The sequence below is a fragment of the Terrapene carolina genome, unplaced genomic scaffold (assembly GCF_002925995.2).
Source record: "Terrapene carolina triunguis isolate 2854851 unplaced genomic scaffold, T_m_triunguis-2.0 Scaffold85, whole genome shotgun sequence".
In the NCBI taxonomy this organism is placed as follows: domain Eukaryota; kingdom Metazoa; phylum Chordata; order Testudines; family Emydidae; genus Terrapene; species Terrapene triunguis.
Genome location: NW_020664436.1, coordinates 33,289,450 through 33,307,444, shown reverse-complemented (window position 1 = coordinate 33,307,444; position 17,995 = coordinate 33,289,450). Strand labels below are relative to the sequence as shown.

General features: G+C 44.4%; 1 protein-coding gene across 1 annotated transcript in view; it reads right to left on the bottom strand.

Moving 5' to 3' along the window:
• PLG (plasminogen) overlaps positions 1-16,835 on the bottom strand; it is a 62,493-nt gene extending 45,658 nt beyond the window's left edge. The window contains exons 1-3 of the mRNA XM_024195829.3: positions 16,738-16,835; positions 2,938-3,073; positions 942-1,048 (exon numbers count right to left, since the gene is read on the bottom strand). Coding sequence (XP_024051597.2) covers positions 942-1,048; positions 2,938-3,073; positions 16,738-16,786 — 292 coding nt within the window. The 5' untranslated portion in view covers positions 16,787-16,835. The remainder of the gene's footprint in view (positions 1-941; positions 1,049-2,937; positions 3,074-16,737) is intronic.
• Between the last annotated feature and the right edge of the window lie 1,160 nt (positions 16,836-17,995).

Here is a 17,995-nt window from a genome sequence, read left to right as displayed (position 1 = left end):
CAACCACTTGTCTGAGCATGCTATAAGCCTAGAATAGAGATTTTAAAAGGGAGCTTATCAAAAACATGGATATTTTATATTTTCTTATCGAGGGATTCATTGTTTATAGACAGAATCAGAAGCAGATTACTGTTTTGTGGGGCCCTGAGCCAGAGCAAGTGGGGGCCCCTCCCTCCCCTTCCACCTGCAGTCGCACCCTCCTTCACCCCGCGCTCCTGCCAGGGAGTGGGGTGGGAGTGCGCCCTGCCCACCCAGCACTCCTGCTGAGACTAGAGTCACTCCCCAGCAGGAGCGTTGGGTGGGCAGAGTGGGTTGGGGCACCTGTTTTTCCAGGAGGCCCCAATTGGCTGGGGCCCCTGGGCACAGGCCCCACTGGCCCAATGGCTAATTCGCCACTGGATAGAATATGAGATCAAATGCTTCTTCTGTTGAATCATCCCTGATTTTCTGGGACATATTTAAACCACATAAACTCAAAATTAAGGGACTGAAAATAAAATATATAAATAGGAAACCCAGTAGGGTTGAAAACTCACATGATAATAGATTCCACCAGACCCATTAAGCAGAGTGCTGCAAACACTTATCAGTGGAGAAATGTATCACTTTTTTTTTTTTTGGTTGAAGCATGTTCAATATGTGTGATCCCAAAAACATAAAATGCTTGGGACTAGATGGTGGGTTAGAAATGCATCTACATCCTTTCCCTTCAAGGAGGCTGGTTTGAATCCAGCCCAAGTTGGGTGTATTACCTTCTGAGGACTGTTCAAAGGCCTATATGGAATTACTTTAGTGTTTTCAGTCCATTTCCCTGCATCTATCTCACAGAAATCATCACCACCATAAATGACAGTAAACTAACAACTTCAGAAAAGTGGTCAAGGATATATTTCTGTCAGGTGAGCATATATTAAAGAAGTATTATCAAAATATATACATACTTCTCTTCTCAAAGAGCACTACATCTGTTCGTCTAACCAACTCCGATGTTTTGGTGTTCTCAGCCAATGTAGTACACTGTTGATCTTTATTGGTGAATAGAAAGGCCCTGTTGAAATTGAGAGGGGAAAGCAGTGGAAGAAACAGTCATTAATGTTATTTAAATTATTGTCTTAGTGCCTCCTCGCGCCCCCCCCCCCGCCCCAGCCCCAGCTTACCTGCTGCCTCCCTGTTTCAGGCTTCCTGCGAACATTTGATTCGCGGGAAGCAGGGGAGGGGGAGAAGGAGGGGGGCGGAGCGTTCAGGGGAGGGGGCGGAGTTGGGGCGGGGACTTTGGGGAAGGGGCGGAGTTGGGGCGGGGCTAGGGGTGGAGTTGGGGCGGGGCCCCGTGGAGTGTCCTCCTTTTTTTTTTATTAAAATATGGTAACCCTAATGTTGAGTCCATTCCTGTAGTATTTTTAACTCATGCAACTTTCTTCTCCTGGGTCCCCCCCATGCTAATCAGCACACGTTGTTGATTTAAAAGTATTTATACAAAGAAGTCCCATTGGTCTAAAAACCAGGCTTGATCAAGGGCTCAAAGGCACAGGGGCTTCATACTGCTCCAGCAGCAAAATTCCCATAAACTTCAGTGATGCAGGATCAGGTCCCACAGGCAGAGTTCATGGCTGCAGCCCTGACTTCCACACCTGGCAATCAGGAGGCTGAGGGATGATATTGTGTATGTAGAGGTCCCAGCAGTTACCCCTCTACAAAAGATTCATGTATATTTTTAACTTTTCTTTAAGGAACTTGGTCCAAATCTCTCTCTTGCCTTTCCTCGGTGAGAGCTCCAGGAGTGTTGCTGAAGTTCTGCATCCTCTGCATAGCTTACTGGGAGGGAAGGGGGTGTGGGGGGGTTCACAGAGGATGGGTGATGATTCATTTGCATGAAAATAGTAGCTGGAGCCTGGCAGTGACTTCTGTGCTCCTGTTTGGTAGCATCCCTTTAAAATGAATATTGTTTCTTGGTGGATCTTTGCCATCTTTAAAACTTTCAGTAGATTTTAAATTGATTGCCAAGCTATAAACCACTTTAAAAACTCAGCACCAGATCACCTATGGCTCAAATGGGGGGAGGGGAATCGGAAGGGCAGAAAATTCCATTAGATTCACCTCTGGAGTTTTCAAAGAAGCATCATTTGGAAGAGAAAGGGTTGGGGACCCCTGGAGTTTAGAGAGGAAGGCCTCCCAGCCCCACGGATGGACAGGACCTGGTGTGAAGGGACCCTCCCTTTACAGTGCAGGCTTCTCCCTTTGCACTGCTCCACCGGCCCCCTTCCCTCAGGCAGCATGCTGGGCTCTGCAGTTAATGTTGCTGCAAGGAACGATAACTGTCAGTAGAATATCCAGTCAGATATATGGCGACTGAGTAGGGGACAGTGCTACAGGTTGGCCTGTTCCCTACTCCATCACCTCCAATGCCCCAAAATCCCACAAAGACTCTTACTCATAGGACCTCCACAGGGAAGCAAGGAGGGGAGGTGGGGCCATTCCCTCCCTCCCAGGGAGGCAAGAGAAGATCTAGTCCACACACATTAGTGCAGGGGACCCTCTGGCTCATGGTGCAGAATAAGAATGTGACAGACCCAACAAGTTCTGCTGCTGATGTCCTGTTTTCTGATCAGCGCATTTCTTATAGGCCTATGTATGGCAAAGGGTCTGAAGGCACCTGTGTGTTAGATTGTTTGTCAGGAGGGTTTGTGCATCAAGATACCAAGTTTTTTTCCAACACGTATGCTGAAATTAAAAACACCATCTTCGTGGTCTCTCCTTCCATATTGTCTCTTTTCACCCACATCTCCCAGGTATTGACTTTCTGGGCATTTTTTCCTTTCCTCGCAAACTTCAGAATAAACTTACTCCTGAGGAACACCTTTAGAAAGCTTCCTGAACATATAAAGCAGAATACTCAGTTGGTCACAATGGAATATAGCTGTGGGACACAACAGAAATTACCTGCATGTGAATTTTGTTTCAGCTTCACATTTCTCAGCACATTCTTCTTTACGGTTTGTTTTGTAAATCTGTTTTGTTTGACCAACTATCCAAGCACCCTCCGTTTTTACATAGTTGTCTAGTATGTCTCCTTGTGCTAAAAGAAAACAAAAAAAAGGAGCGGTGATTAAAAAGTGAGACTTCTGCAGTTCATATAATTTATTCTTTTAAATTGCATTTTCTGTCACACATTGGCAAGTGACGCTGCCATTTAATTTGTGTGCATTTGAGCTAATGGTAACACACCCTGAATAAGCTCCATTCTCCTGGCACTGTAAAGGTTGGCATCACTGGACACAAAGACAGAGCAGAAGTGCTTTGACGATGAGAACAAGTCATTTGATGCATAGGGAATGGGAAGCAGGCAGAGAGACCCAAAGGGGTGAGGAAGCGAAACGGAGTGAATCAGAATCAAGGGAGATGATTTTGGAAACAGTATTTTGGAGAGACTGGAAGGATGGGAGTGATGCGAAAAAATGACTCTCATTCAGTTTTATCTGTCATGTCTTCTTGGTTGTCGGTCTCCAGATGTTTTGAGTGGAAACAAGACAACCTCAGTCATCAGGCTATCACTGCAGCCAATTACAATGACCATGTTTATTGTTATAATATCTCAAGACCGGATCAGATTTAATAGTCAAACTGTCAGGTTGTGTCTTTGATTGCAATGAATTACAAAATTGTGAATTGGTAAATAAATTAATTTGGCAGTTTCTGAAAGCTAGACCTACATGTTAAATGTGTTGGATGAATATGCTAATATGTTTTACATCTGCATGAACCAATTAATGCTAAGATGTTCAATTATATTCACCCTTGTAAAGGAATTTGCTATCTAATTAACTTTCCTCTGACATCTATAAAAATTCTAAATGTCTATTCATCAGTCAGACAATTGTTTCTCTGTTGTTTTTAGCAGCAGGATTACAGAGAGCACTAATCATGTGGTTTTATCATTTCCTTTTCAAACGAGGATATTCTTGATAAATGTTTGATACTGAGAATTATTCATTCAGTGTGAAATTCACCCCTAAACAGAGAGTGACCCCAAGGCCTACACATCACTCAAATCCATTTACACCTTGTGCAGACCCCCTGCACAGGGATGAACTTCACTCTCATAGAAGTTGATTTGAATCAACACATATTGGGCCTGATTCACTGCTGCATTACTCCAGTTTTATGCCAGCGTAACTCCAATGAATTTAAGGGAGTTTTGAGAGTTCACTCCATTACATACATATATACTGTCCATATTTATATTATGCCAAATGCTTTTTGTTGCAGCTATCAAAGTAAATTTATCTCCATTGTAGTTAAGTCACACGTCAAGGGTATTGTTTTATAGGTGCCAGAGGGGGTGGCTCAGTAGTATAAGAATCCAAGCATCCAAGAAAATCTCCAACCTTTCAGAATCCCATATCTACCCCCACCTTACTGATACATCTTTGTGGCACTCTAATGGCCTGCCCTTTTCTCCGGAGCCAGCCTGGAGCCAAATGTACCTTCTCCTGGAGTTTTCATGGAAGTGCCACAGGTAACAGACACTTCTCCTCAAACCTCACAATCTGGGTATGCGGGGAACAAAGCACCTGCCTCGGCCAACCCTCTCATTGTCATACACAAGTTGTCATACACAAGTTTTACACTGGTTTAATTCCATTGATTTCAGTGAGTTACCGTACTTTCAATTTACACCAGTGTAAGTGCAGACAAAGTCAGATCCAGAGTATCAGCTATGGGAGGAAATACTCCTAGTCCTTCTGCCAGCTACTGTCCCTACTACCCATAATCCCTAGCAAAGTAGCTAGGGTCTAGTAGTTAGTGTACTAGTCTAGCATTTGGGAGACCTGGGTTCAAGTCCCTGCTCTGCTACAGTCTTCCTGTGTAACCTTCAGCACATCATTCACCTTTCTGTGCTTCCATTCCTCATGTGTAAAACGGTGTTAATAGCACTGCCCTACCCCGTTGGGGCGTTTTAAGGGCAAATACTGAAAGATTGTGAGGTACTCTGGTAACGAGGCTATATAAATACCTTAAATAGATAGCTGGAGAACGTGCTGTGGGATTCATGTACCTAGTGTCCTGTTGTATGATTATGGAGCAATAGCCGTTTATGGGCCACTTATGGTTTTGCTCATCTCTAATCTCAAATTCTGTTTTCCGAAACAGCCCCACCTCAGATATTCAATTGCTTTCTCCGATCGTACGGGAAGCATCCCCATTCTTACTCATCAGTGTCATGAATAGAAAATAACATTTGCTAATATCTTTGCACCTACAAAGCTGCTGCTCCTTTTTTTTTTTTAAACTGATTTAAATTGTGCACGAATACATTTGGAAGATGTTTATAAGCTAATTTTGGCCGAACTGCTAACTAGTAACAGACAAGAGAATATGACTTAAATTCCTTGATGAAGATAGCAAAATACAAATAAAATAACTGATCTCAAAATACAACAGGCTGTGCATTATTTTAACCTAAAGTCCTATTTGTTATAAACCCAGAAATGGCACAAGGACATTAATTAACAGGCCAGTCAAATATCTGGAAGTAAACGGATCTGTTCCAGTTATATACGTATCACTTATAAATGTTCCAGGGCTGATCCAGAATACATAACTGACTGTTTCATTGAGGTCCTGAGAGGGGTCAGTGTGGCTCACTAGTTTGGGATATGTGAGGTTGTGTTGGTAACACTGAGCAAATGTCTTTTCGGGTTTTTTTCTTTAAAGATTTTAAAAATGATAAATTAACAAGGGCTAATGACACTTCTGTTATGACAACATTTAGAGAGACAAGGTGGATGAGGTAATATCTTTTATTGGACCAACTTCTGTGGCATTGTAGGTAATCAGAGGGTTATAGATGATGCGTCCTCTGGGGATGAGGTTTCGTTTCTTGCATATGCTCAGTAAGCAGATGTCGCTCGCTGTTCAGGTCTAATTGGCAGTCCATTCTCGTGGCTTCTGCCGGTTAAGGACAAAAATGGAGAATACTGCCAGGATATTGATGTATAACTTAAGCATTGGAATAAGCAATTTTGTGAATTAATGAACAGATCCCCACCAAGATGTAAACTACAATTTAATCCAGCAATGAACCTGGCAGGCAACAGGCCAATGACATTAGAGGAAATGATGCTAGTGGTCAAATGGTCATTGTAGCAGGGTAGTCATCCTGCTCCTGCCCGGAGGGGTTGAAAGCAGCCCTGGGAGAGAGCTGGGACTGAAGGAAAAGGAAAAGCTGATTGGGGAAGCAGTCTCAGCTGGGGCCATGCCCCAATCAGGCCGCAGCTGGCCCTATAAAAGGGCTGCTAGCCAGAGCTCAGGAGTCTCTCTCTAGCTGTAGAGAGAGACAGGCCTGACAGCTTGAGAGCTGAACAGGGTACCTGAGTGGAGCAGGGCTGGGCAAAGGCTAGAGGAGCTGGGGAGCTCCAGCCTGGAAAACCCCCAGACTGCAGGTCTTGCTAAAGGCCGGAAAAGGTACAGGGGTTGCAGAAGTGCAGCCCAAGAGTAGGCAGAGGCAGCAGGTCCAAACCCTCCTTGCTGATGAGTGGCAATTACACTGCAGTCCGTCCCAGTGAGCGGGGGCTAGATGGTGACTGGCAGTAGCCAAAGACTGAGGCGAGGTGGGGATAGGGGGTAGGGGTTTCCCCAGGGAGGGGAGACCCTGAGAGACTGTGGGGTACTGCAGGGGGCAGAACCCCAAGGGAAGGGGCACCGGGGTCCAGGAGGGACGTGGGGGCCAGCGGCAAGCAGGGCATCGGCCTGAAGAGGGCGCTCCGGAGGCTGGAAAAGCTAATTCCCTGAAAGACCAGCAGGAGGCGCTGCGCTGGTGAGTCACCGCACCGCTACAGTCATGAAATGATAAAGCATCTGGTTTTGACAATATTTCATTAGAACTGAAAACGAGGCCCAGATTTAGTTCATTGGCTTCAGAGAGTCGTCTTAAAAGTTTGGGAAACTGGTCATATGCCACAAGATTGGGAAAGAAGAGCGATCAGCTTGCTCAAATTATAGAAGGGCAATGCTGCTGTCAGTCCCAAGGAAGGTGTTGATGATCAGACTACTGCACCAGCTGAAATACTGTTTCAGTCCAAAACTGAGAGACAACCAGTGTGGATTCCACACAGGTCGATCTACCGTCCATGTTATATAAGCTCTGTGGAATGCAATTGACAAATGACTCAAGTGACAAAAGGAAGTTAACATCATGTTTATAGACTTTGTAGCTTCTTTTGACTCAGGGCATTGACACTGTGGATGCTGCGGTGCCAATATGAAATGCTTGAGGACTTAGTGCGCCAAGTGGAGGAACTGTACCTCAGTGCATTTATCTATGTGAGCGTCAACGGTTGTATTACAGCCTGGGTCTCAGGACTATGCCCGGTATGTGTTCTCTCACATACATTATTTAATGTTCTAATAAATTACCTGATGACAAAGCTGACTGGGGCCAAAGCATGAGGTGTGAAATTTAAAGATTCATCTTTACAGCATCTTGAGTGTATGGCTGTATTGCCTTACTTAGAGAGACTACTGTCCAACTATGGCTAATGCTGAAAGAGCTGGAGAAAAACTCTCTCTGGAACTTAAGATCAATGGTGATCTAACCAAAGCTATGCTGTGATGGGGTGCATGAGCCCCACACTGGTGAACTACTGATTAAAGAACAGCTCTGAGTCTAGAAAGCCCCACCTAGCTACACCAACTTGGCATGGTCACATTGGAGGCTAGGCTCAAAAGGGAGAAGCTCACCTCAAGCTTGGTGGACAAAGCAAAGCAGTTGTGTGCTGCAAGCTACTGCAGAGAAGCTGCTGGGGCTCCATGTGACCAAGACCAGATTTCACTGCCAAGTGACCACAGTGTCATCACCCCACAGAAGTCATGAATGACAGGTCACAGACGATAGAGGAAGACCCTCTGGAGCACAATCAGAGAGAACTCCAGGGGGAATCCAGAAACAAACCAGTGACACTGACGGAGGAATCAAAACTGGGATAGGAAATGGCCCAAGGAACAGGTGAAAGGGTGCCCACCCTTAGGCCACATATCTGAGTATTATTCACAGGTTCTACAGCCACTGACCATTGCCATTGGGAGATATGGCCAACACTCGCCACTGGGTGGTGCTGCAAGGTTCGGACTTCAACCCCTCCAACACATGTTGAAGAATGCAGGTACTGGCCAAGTCCTGTTAAAAGGACAGGAGGTGTAATGATGACCCTGACCCAAAAGTGGCAATGGATACGGAAAATTTACTGAAATGGAAGGTGGAGAGCAAGCAACAGCAGGTGGCCCAGCAACAGCAAGGTCAACTAATACTACTACAAGTGGCCCAGAAGCAGCACCAGCTACTCCAGGAACTGATAATACAGCATCAGGTGCAACAGGAACACCTGATTCAGCAGATGGCATCACTCTTGCAGCCTGAAGGGGCATCTAACACTCAGAGACCTGGACCCTCAGAGGACATCCTCACCACTGGGCTGCCCATCAGGCTTACAAAAATGGGACCATGAGATGACCCAGAAGCCTTCCTGATCACCTTCAAATGGGTGGCCACCGCAGCCTGTTGGCCACAAGAACACTGGGCCACCATGATAGACCCATATTTGATAGGACCTGCAGAAGCCACCTGTTGGGGCTTGGACTCCATAGAAGCATTGGACTACAACAAGGTAAAGGCAGTTATTCTCAACTACCTGGACATCAACCCTGAGATGTTCCACCAGCAGTTCTGAAATGAGAGATACCAGTCAGAAGCCCGACCCAGGTGGTGGCCCAACACCTGAAGGAAAAGTGTTGCTTCTGAAGAAGCAGACCAGAGTACAGGTGGCAGAGGCTATCCTGTTGCAGCAGTACAGGTTCTCCCAGCCAGCAGGAAAGAGTGGGTGAAACACCATCAACTGTCAATACTGGCAGAGGCTGTAACCTTGATGGAGAACAATCTGGCAGCCAATAGTCCAGCCTCAATGACACTTAGGATGGGAGCCCCCAGAACCAGGACACTGACCCCTAATGAGGACCTTGCTAGAATGGGAGGCCAAGGGTAGCTGAACTGGCCACCTACCTTTGTGTCACCCCCACTTGGAGAGCAGGACCCAGGCACTGAGGCGGAATGGTCACCACGGAGGGGGGTGTGCCCACCAGGAGGTCCCGTGGCCCCAGGAACGAGCCAGATGACTGTGACCCCGAAAGGGAGTTGCTTCAAGTGTGGACAGGAAGGGCATTTTAGGCGAGAGTGCCCCTTCATGGACTGCAGCTATGGACAGGCATGGATGGCAGACACCAGAGCTTGTAGGCGGGGCCTGGCCAAGGTGATGCTGCCAGTATGGGTCAACAGAGCTGAAGTGATCGGCCTGATAGACTCAGGGTGTAGCCAAACCATTGTACGGACAAGCTTAGTAGAGTCCCCTGATACATCAGGTGCTCTGCCATACCTCCAGTCCTTTCACAGGGACATGAGTCCCTGCAACAAGAGTGAAGCTGATGGTAGGCAGTTACACTGGGACTTGCCAGGTCAGCCTAGCAGACACCCTGGCCTACCCAGTAACATTAGGGCGGGATTGGAAGTGGTTTGAGGGACTCCTCAAGCAGTGAAGCAGGGACTGCCCCACCTCAGAAACCAACCCAGGCCTGAAAATGAGGGGGCTTATGAGCCAAGACACAATGGAAGACCCCTGGGAGTGCCCCGCCAGCCAGCAGTGCCAACCCAGCAGCCCACTAGCTCTGGGACGCCCAAGGAAATAAGCCACAATTGGCTACCAGAAGATGAGGATTTTGTGCAAGAACAATGGGAGGACCAGACTCTGAGCTGGGCATGGTAACAGATAGCTGTCTCTGATGGGGAGGTGGGCAAAACCCAATGAGTAAAGCACTGGCCCCACTTTGAGCTTTGGAACGAGTGATGAGTGATGAGACCCCCAAACCCAGGAAACATGGCGATGGCTGCTGGGAGTCAAGAAGTTCCACTGGAGGTTTCTACACCTAACCCACTCAGTGCCATATGCCAGGTACTTGGGGTGAAAAAAGACACTGGAGAGGGTGGCCCTTAGATTCTTCTGGCTGGGAATCTACAGAAACGGTGTTTGATTTTTGTCATGTGCCCTGAATGCCAGCTGGCAGGGCCCAAAGGGATGCCAAAGGCCCCTCTGATTCTGCTCCCAGTGGCGGGCATACCCTTGGAATGGGTAGGAAAAGATTTAGTGGGGCCCATTGAGAGGATCACATCTGGGTACTGGTATTTATTGGTGATAGTAGACTATGCCACACAGTACCCTGAAGCCATCCCACTACACACAACAAATATGCTCACCATAGTGAACGAACTCATGAAGGTCTTCACCAGGGTCAGAATACCAAGGAAATACTGATGGACCGAGGATCCAACTTCTTGACCAAACTGATGTAGGAATTGTGTAAACTGTGGAGGATCAGAGCCCTGAAGACTTCCATCTACCATCTGCAAACAGATGGGCTGGTGGAGCAATTCAACGGGACCCTGTAGGCCATGTTGAGGAAATTGGTCAACATGGACACTTGACACTGGGCCTGACTGCTACCATCATTGCTATTTGTCATTTGGGAGGTCCTCCAAACCACCACAGGATTCTTGCCCTTCAAGCTTCTGTGTGTAGACAGCCCAGGGGGATTTTGGACCTCCTCCGGGAGGCCTGGAAAGAACAGGAGACTGGGGTGGTGGGCTCAGTGTCATATATGTTCCAATTTTCAAGAATAGCTGAAAATGCTAAGGGACTTTGCTAAGGAAAACCTCTTGAAGGTCTCTTGAAGGCCCAGGAACAGACCAACAACAAGGGGACACAGTTGCGAACATTCAAACCAGGTGACAGGGCTTGTTGTTACTCCCAATGCCCGAGTCAAAACTATTGGCGCTGTGGCAGGGGCCATTTGAAGTGGTAAGAAGAGTAGGGCTAGTTTATTATGAGATCCGTCAGCCTGGGAGATGGAAGGAGACGCAAATTTATCACATCAACCTACTGAAGGCCTGGAAGACTCAAGATGGCCTTCTGATAGCTCTTTATTCCCCAGAACCAGAACTGGGGCCTCAAGCCATGACATCCACAGACCCAACCGCTGTGCCAATGGGGCCGGAGCTCAATCAAAGGCAGCAAGACCAAACACTGCGACTGACTCAGGCCTTCCCCATAGTGTTCTCAGCCCTCCCAGGGAGGATGTAGCAAGTACAGGAGACTCATCGACCTCTGCCAAAGAAAAGGTGGGAGGTGGTCCACGAAGAACTCCAGGCTATGCTGACACGGAGGATCATCAAGAAGTCCCACAGTGAGTGAAGAAGCCTTATTGTGCTGGTGCCAAAACCCAACAGCTCAATGAAATTCTGCATAGAATTTAGAAAGGTCAACACGATATTGCTATTTGATGCATATCCGATGCCCAGGTGGACGAGCTATTAGAGAGACTGGGGAGCGCCGAGTATATATCCACGCTAGATTTGACTATAGGATACTGGCAAATCCCTATGGCAAAGGTGTCCCAGGAGAAGGCAGCCTTTCCTACTCCCTTTAGCATCTATCAATTTGTGACTATGCCTTTTGGCCTACAGAGCATCTGCCACCTTTCAGTGACTGACAAATAAGGTGCTGCAGCCCCATGACCCATGGACGCCTATATTGATGACATAGTCATCTATAGCTACAGTCAGGAAGACCACTTACAACACATCATCATGGTTGTTCAAGCCCTTGGGAAGGTTTACTGCAAATCTGGCTAAATGCCACCTTGGGCAGAGAGAAGTGACATACTTCGGGTACCCGATAGGGTGGGGCCAGCGAAAACCCCAGTGGATAAGGTCCAGGCACTAACCGATGGTATGACCATGTCGACCAAGAAGCAGGTGCAACATTTCCTAGGCCAGGCTGGCTATTATAGGGGGTTTGTACCTGGCTTTGCCACAATAGTCGCACCCCCGCCTTACCGACCTAGTAAAAAGCACCCACCCCAGGAAGGTGCAATGGACAAAGGCATGTGACAGGGCCTTCAGAACTCTGAAGAACTGGCTAGCTCAGGGGCCAGTTCTCTTCCACCTCAATTTTTCAGAGCCTTTTATCCTTCAGACGGACATGTCAGAAGTAGGTCTTGCGACCATGTTGTCCCAAGAGGAAGGAGGTGAGAAACATTCAATATTGTATCTGGGTATGAAGCTATTCCTACAGGAGGAGATTGAAAAAGAGGCCCTGGCTGTGAAATGGACCATAGAGGACCTATACTATTATCTACTAGGGAACTCCTTCTTACTCTTCGCGGATCACGCCCCCCTCTACTTGCTAAATTCTATGAAGGACACCGATGACCGGGTTGAGATGGTACATCTCCTTGCAGCCTTATGACTTCCAGATGCTCAACTGCCTGGGAAGGGCACATGGAAAATGGATTTTTTTTCTCGGGAGGGAGGAGGAGAGCAGGAGAAAGGCCCATTGCTTCAACTAAATCCATTTAAAAACACTCCTTTAGTTAAATCAGTGCAAGTTGTGTGTAAACAAGGCCTGAGCTAAGAAAAGACATATGACTGGGTGATACTTCCATGCATTCAAAGAAGCTTTAGAAATGAAGCTGAGAAGGGACAGGATGCAGATGACCCCCAAGCTACTTAGGAGAGGACAATCCAAAAATACTGAATAGAACTGGAAACATACAATGGCTGTTGTATGAGAAACGAACATCCCAAGGAGAGGACACCTGTACAAATAGTAATTTCCCAAACAAGGCACTCTATGGGGAAAGTTAATGCAATCTAATACCTACTCAGTTCAAAGGGACTAGAATATGAGTGTTGTACACAACAAGGTAAGCATCTTTTGACTCTGATAGGCTGGACCACAGCTTGTCTGTAAGAGCAGTGGTCACTTTGACAGATCACAAGATGCCACACGAGGCATTATGCTACATACGTGAGTACCTTATTATCTGATTTCTCTTTCCTTACCTACAGGTCTGTATCTGTTTAAATTAGCTTTTACAGGTAATGCTAGGACTGCTTTGATACCATTTATATTATTTTATTATGATTTTTCTCTGTCTGATTCTAATGAACTTGGTTGCACTGAAGATCCCTGTGGTCTGAGACTGTTTGGGGGGAAATAGTGCAGTCCATCCCAAGAGAGGGAAAGTGATTGGCCTAGCGCAGTGAGCAGTCAATAGGGAAAGCCTAGTCATCACTGACACAAGCCAAGTTACAGGGGGCCTGAAGTAACAATAACCCATTCCAAAGCCAAAAAGGAATCTTCCCTTTTATAAATGGGATTTATTGCTTAATGGTGAGGGTAAACTTGACACAAATCTAATAGCGACTTGACTGACTACACCTCCTTGGTAAACACAGTTCAAGCAGAATAGTCACAGAGCCCTAATTCTGAAAAGAGACATTCCTGTGACCATAGTGGGCCTCTGCTGGCATTACCCAGCACAACTTGAAAATGGAGTGATTTTGTTCATTCAAGTTCTACAATAATCACCCTGCAATACAACATTATTCTTAATCATCACTTAGCATCTACAGCATGCTAGGTGCCTTTCAGACAAATAAAATAGACAAAGAGGCAAATTCTTCTCTCAGTCCTATCAATATAAATCGAGACCCAACAGAAATTATTAAAGTTGCTCTGGATTTACACTGGTGTTGCTGAAGGCAGATTTTGGCTTGTGGTCCCTGTCCCTAGGAGCATACAATCTAATGGTAGACATGATGCAAGTGATGGTTACGAACAAGAACAGGGAGGACAGACAGGACTAGGAAAACAGATAGGAGTTACAATAATAAGGTCACATAGTTACTTAGATGTACTACACACATCTTGCTGATTCCACTCTTTACTGTATTCCCAGACAAAAATGGCATTAAGAAGAAGTAAGATTGAGAGAATATATCAGTAATTTAGGGTAAAATATAGGGATGTTGTACTCATCGCAGATACATTCATTACTAATCCTGAAAATTCAGGATAAAGGTTAAACTTAAAGATGTCCGCACATGTTAAGGTATGAAAATATTCCGCTAGGGTATCCAAACAACCTTACCTCTGCCCCATAGTGACACCATGCAATAACCATATGGTTGTGATTAAGGCATTCAGTGTTGATGGTCTAAAATTAGATTAAATTAATTTTTAAAGACATATGATTTTTTTTCTTTTCCTTTCCCTCATGGTGTCACTACAGAGAATACTACTATGAGAAAACAATGAAAATGTATGTGAATAATGTTGATGCTTTTATTCACCCAGCACTGAGTTGTGACATGTGCCTACTGCAGTTTTTTCTTAGTCTGTGGAATTCTCTAACATTAAAAAGATGTTACTTTCTTATTCAGAAAAGGGAACAAAGATTGACATTTACAGCAGTTTGAGAAAGGCCCATGAACAGATTAGTAAGGCAAATACTGAGTATGTTTCTTAAATACCTTGCCAACAGAGGACAAAATCCTATAAACCCCTAATCGTATAAATAGTCCTCACTCACATAAATAATCCCTTCGATTTCAGTTGGGAGTATTCATGTCAGTAAGGACAACTCAGAAACTAGAATTTAAATTCACTTAGATATGCTTTAACACCAAATAATTACTATATTTTGTTATAGAAGGGCCCCTCTGTAATATTTCTAAATCCTAACTTCCATTAGCTAGAATCTATTCATACCTTTTACAAGTAACTATAACAGCTGTTTCTTTTATATCCCTCACTCCCACACAATCACACATACAACACATCCCTGTTTTCTTCTGTTATCTTTCCATATGATCTCTATCAAGATAAAGTTGTTATATAATCATATGACATATTGCCTTGATTGTTAACCTTACTTTTAAAACTGCTATTGCAGCAGTTCATGTAGACATATACAATGTCTGCAGGAAGAAATGCCATCAGGTTTTGATATCTGAGTCAAGTTTCATTTGTACAGCACACAGAGTACTTATTCAAAATCTCCATAGCATTTGCTGATCTTCATAAAACAAATATGTATTTTAAAAGGCTTAACATATTGTCTAGCATTTTATAAATCCTCTTGTTTTTATCTTTTGAAGAACTAATCTCATGGAGTCTAGACTACTGAAGATTAAATTCCAATCTATTGAAATGCTTTATTGCCCCATACAAATCAGTAATAGGAAAGCCTCTTTTAAGAAGCTGGCCACAGAAGAGACTAAAATCTCCGTGCTACAGGGGATGTTTTCTTTTGTTTCTGCTTTTTTAAAAAAAACTTTGGATTTAAAAACAAACAAAAAATAACAAAATCTGTAATACTGCACTAAATAAATCAAAATCAGACAGCTTTGGGATATTTGATAGTAACTGATGTAATAAACAGACCTCGGGTCTGATCTAAAGCCCACATGGAGTCTTTCCATGGACTTAACACAGCTTTTATATTAGGCCTGTATTGGCCTAGTTTTCAAAGGTGCTGAGTACCTTCAGCTCCCATTGGCTTCCATGGGATTTGTGGGTGCTCATTACCTCTGAAAATCTGGCCACTGGTAAATCTGTTGTCATTTGTTCAACACAAAAACATTGAAGGATGGTTCATCATTTTTTCTGGGACTTTAGCAAAGAGCAGGATAAATATGTTAGATCTCTGCTACCACTGGGCCTATGTCCGAAGTTTCATGATTTACACCATTTAGTGCTGCCAAATCCTTTGTTTAACCGACCACTTGTTGAATGTGGTATGACAAAGTTGCAAACAACTCAATCTGAGTGTTGTTATTCGTTCTAAGGGCTGCATGGTACGACACAATCACAAAAATTAGCGAGTATCCTAGTGGTGCATTACATTGAATCAGAAGAACATATAAATCAGGAAATGAGACATATATACTATTATATACAAGGATATACAATATAGTGTATAATACATAATAATTATTTTAAGTATAGAGGGGACTAAACCAAAATTTAGATCAGGAGATTCTGGAGCTTTGAAGGAATTCAGAATCTGAACTAGGCTCTGGCTAGAAATATTGTGGCTAGCACTTACTCTTTTAATGGGAAAGCCTAATCTCTGAACCCAAATACTCCTGGACATTTTCAGAGCTTAAAGGGGGGAGATCCCCCAGGGGTCGCAGATCTGGCAATAACAATAGTAATAATAATCAAGCAAGGTCACCGAAGGGTGCACTTTAAGCACTTTTTTAACAAAAATGCTGCTCCCAGATTATGATAGACTCCCTTCCCCGCTCCCTCCCACATACATTTTTTCAGGCCACTTTCAGCACTGCTTTAAGGCATCTGAAATCCAGATAGAATTTGAATTTTTCAGTTTGAACCCCTCTCTAATACTAACAAATACTAGCAGCAGCAGGTAGTCAGGACTGCAGGGTCCCCTTTCTGTAGCTGCCATGCTTTGTCAGAGAGCCTTCATAAAGGAGCAATAAATATAGATTTGAGAGAAGATAAGTGACCCTGGGCTGTGTGGCTTTCACATAGACCTTTAAAGGCTAGGAACATTACTAATTTGCGCTTTTAAATATATAGGTCAATGTTTGCTGACTTGGGTGCCTAAAGTTTGGCAAGTAAATAAAAGTGGCCTGATTTGCAGAGTTGCTGCACAACCACAGCTCCCATTTTCCTCTCTAGGAGCAGTGGTTGCTCAGCATCTCTGCAAATCAGGCCCTTTGAATTAGGTGCCTAAATATGGATTTAGGTACCCAATTTCAAGCACCAAATTTGGCAAGTTTGGCCAGAATCTCACTGATTAAAATGCAATATAAAGAAACCTTACCTGTGTATAGAAATAAAAGTAACAGAAAGACGGCTTTGCTAATCCCCATTTTGGGACAGGCTGGCTCTGTGCTGAAAGCTGTGTTAATGCTGTGTCAGTTTTATTGACTCACAGTCGACTTAGACAGCATCAAACAAACAAGATAGTCAAATTAAGTTAATCATTCTCCCTGTTCTGTGACCCACTCTGCCACGATCTAAATGTTCAAACATTACCTTGAATTCAGGATCTTACAAAATAATGTTTAAATGTTTGTATTAGATGCTGGGAAAAGATGAAAGCACTCTCCTCTCATACAGGGCATGCTTTAGCTCTGAAATTGTTAGGTCTCGTTTTGCTAACCTAAAGGCAGGGAGAGCATTACTGAAAAAATACAAAAAACAACGAGGAGTCCTTGTGGCACCTAGAGACTAACACATTTATTTGGGCATAAGCTTTTGTGGGCTAAAACCCACTTCATCAGATGCATGGCATGAAAAATACAGAAAGCAGTATAAATATTACAGCACATGAAAAGATGGTAGTTGCCTTACCAAGTTGTGGTGTTTAGATGCTGCATGTGATTATTAGAACTGGGAGCACTGGCTGTTGGGAGTCTGAAAGGACAGGAAACAGGAAGGAGGGGGGAGGAGTTGAGGAGGCTGAGTGAGAGTTACAGAGTGTGCAGCTACAGCTTGGTAAAGAGATTTCCACTGTAAATAAAGTTCTGTTGAAGTTTGTTAATACCTTGCCTGGTGGATACAACACAAGTGGGGGTCAGTGCTAAGGAGCCTAATTCAATTAAGGTGGAAGTGTCCTAGTATCAGCAGTTGACAAGAAGGGGTGAATATCAAAGGAGGAAGTTACTTTTGTAGTGCTAACGAGGCCAATGCAATCAAAGTGGACATTGTCCATTTCCAACAGCTGACAAGAAGGCGTGAGTCTCAGCAGAGGGGAAAATTACTTTTTGCCACTGAGCAGAATGCAAATAACTGCTATTCTGTGTCTTCAATGCCAAGGCCCTGATGCTAATCTCAGTTACAATGTTGTATTGGCATAAATGCAGCTATGCCTAATTTATACCAGTGTAAGCGAGAAGAAAATCAGGCGCAAATAATGTTAACTGGGTTATATTGTCATTCTACAGTTTCATCAAAGAAATCCCTCTCTCATTGTTTTTGCATTTTAGACACACCTTAGGATTGGGTTTTGTTGTTGATGTTTACTTACGGAGAAGGGTTTGTGGATTTTTGTTTTATTTTAATTCCTAACAATGTCT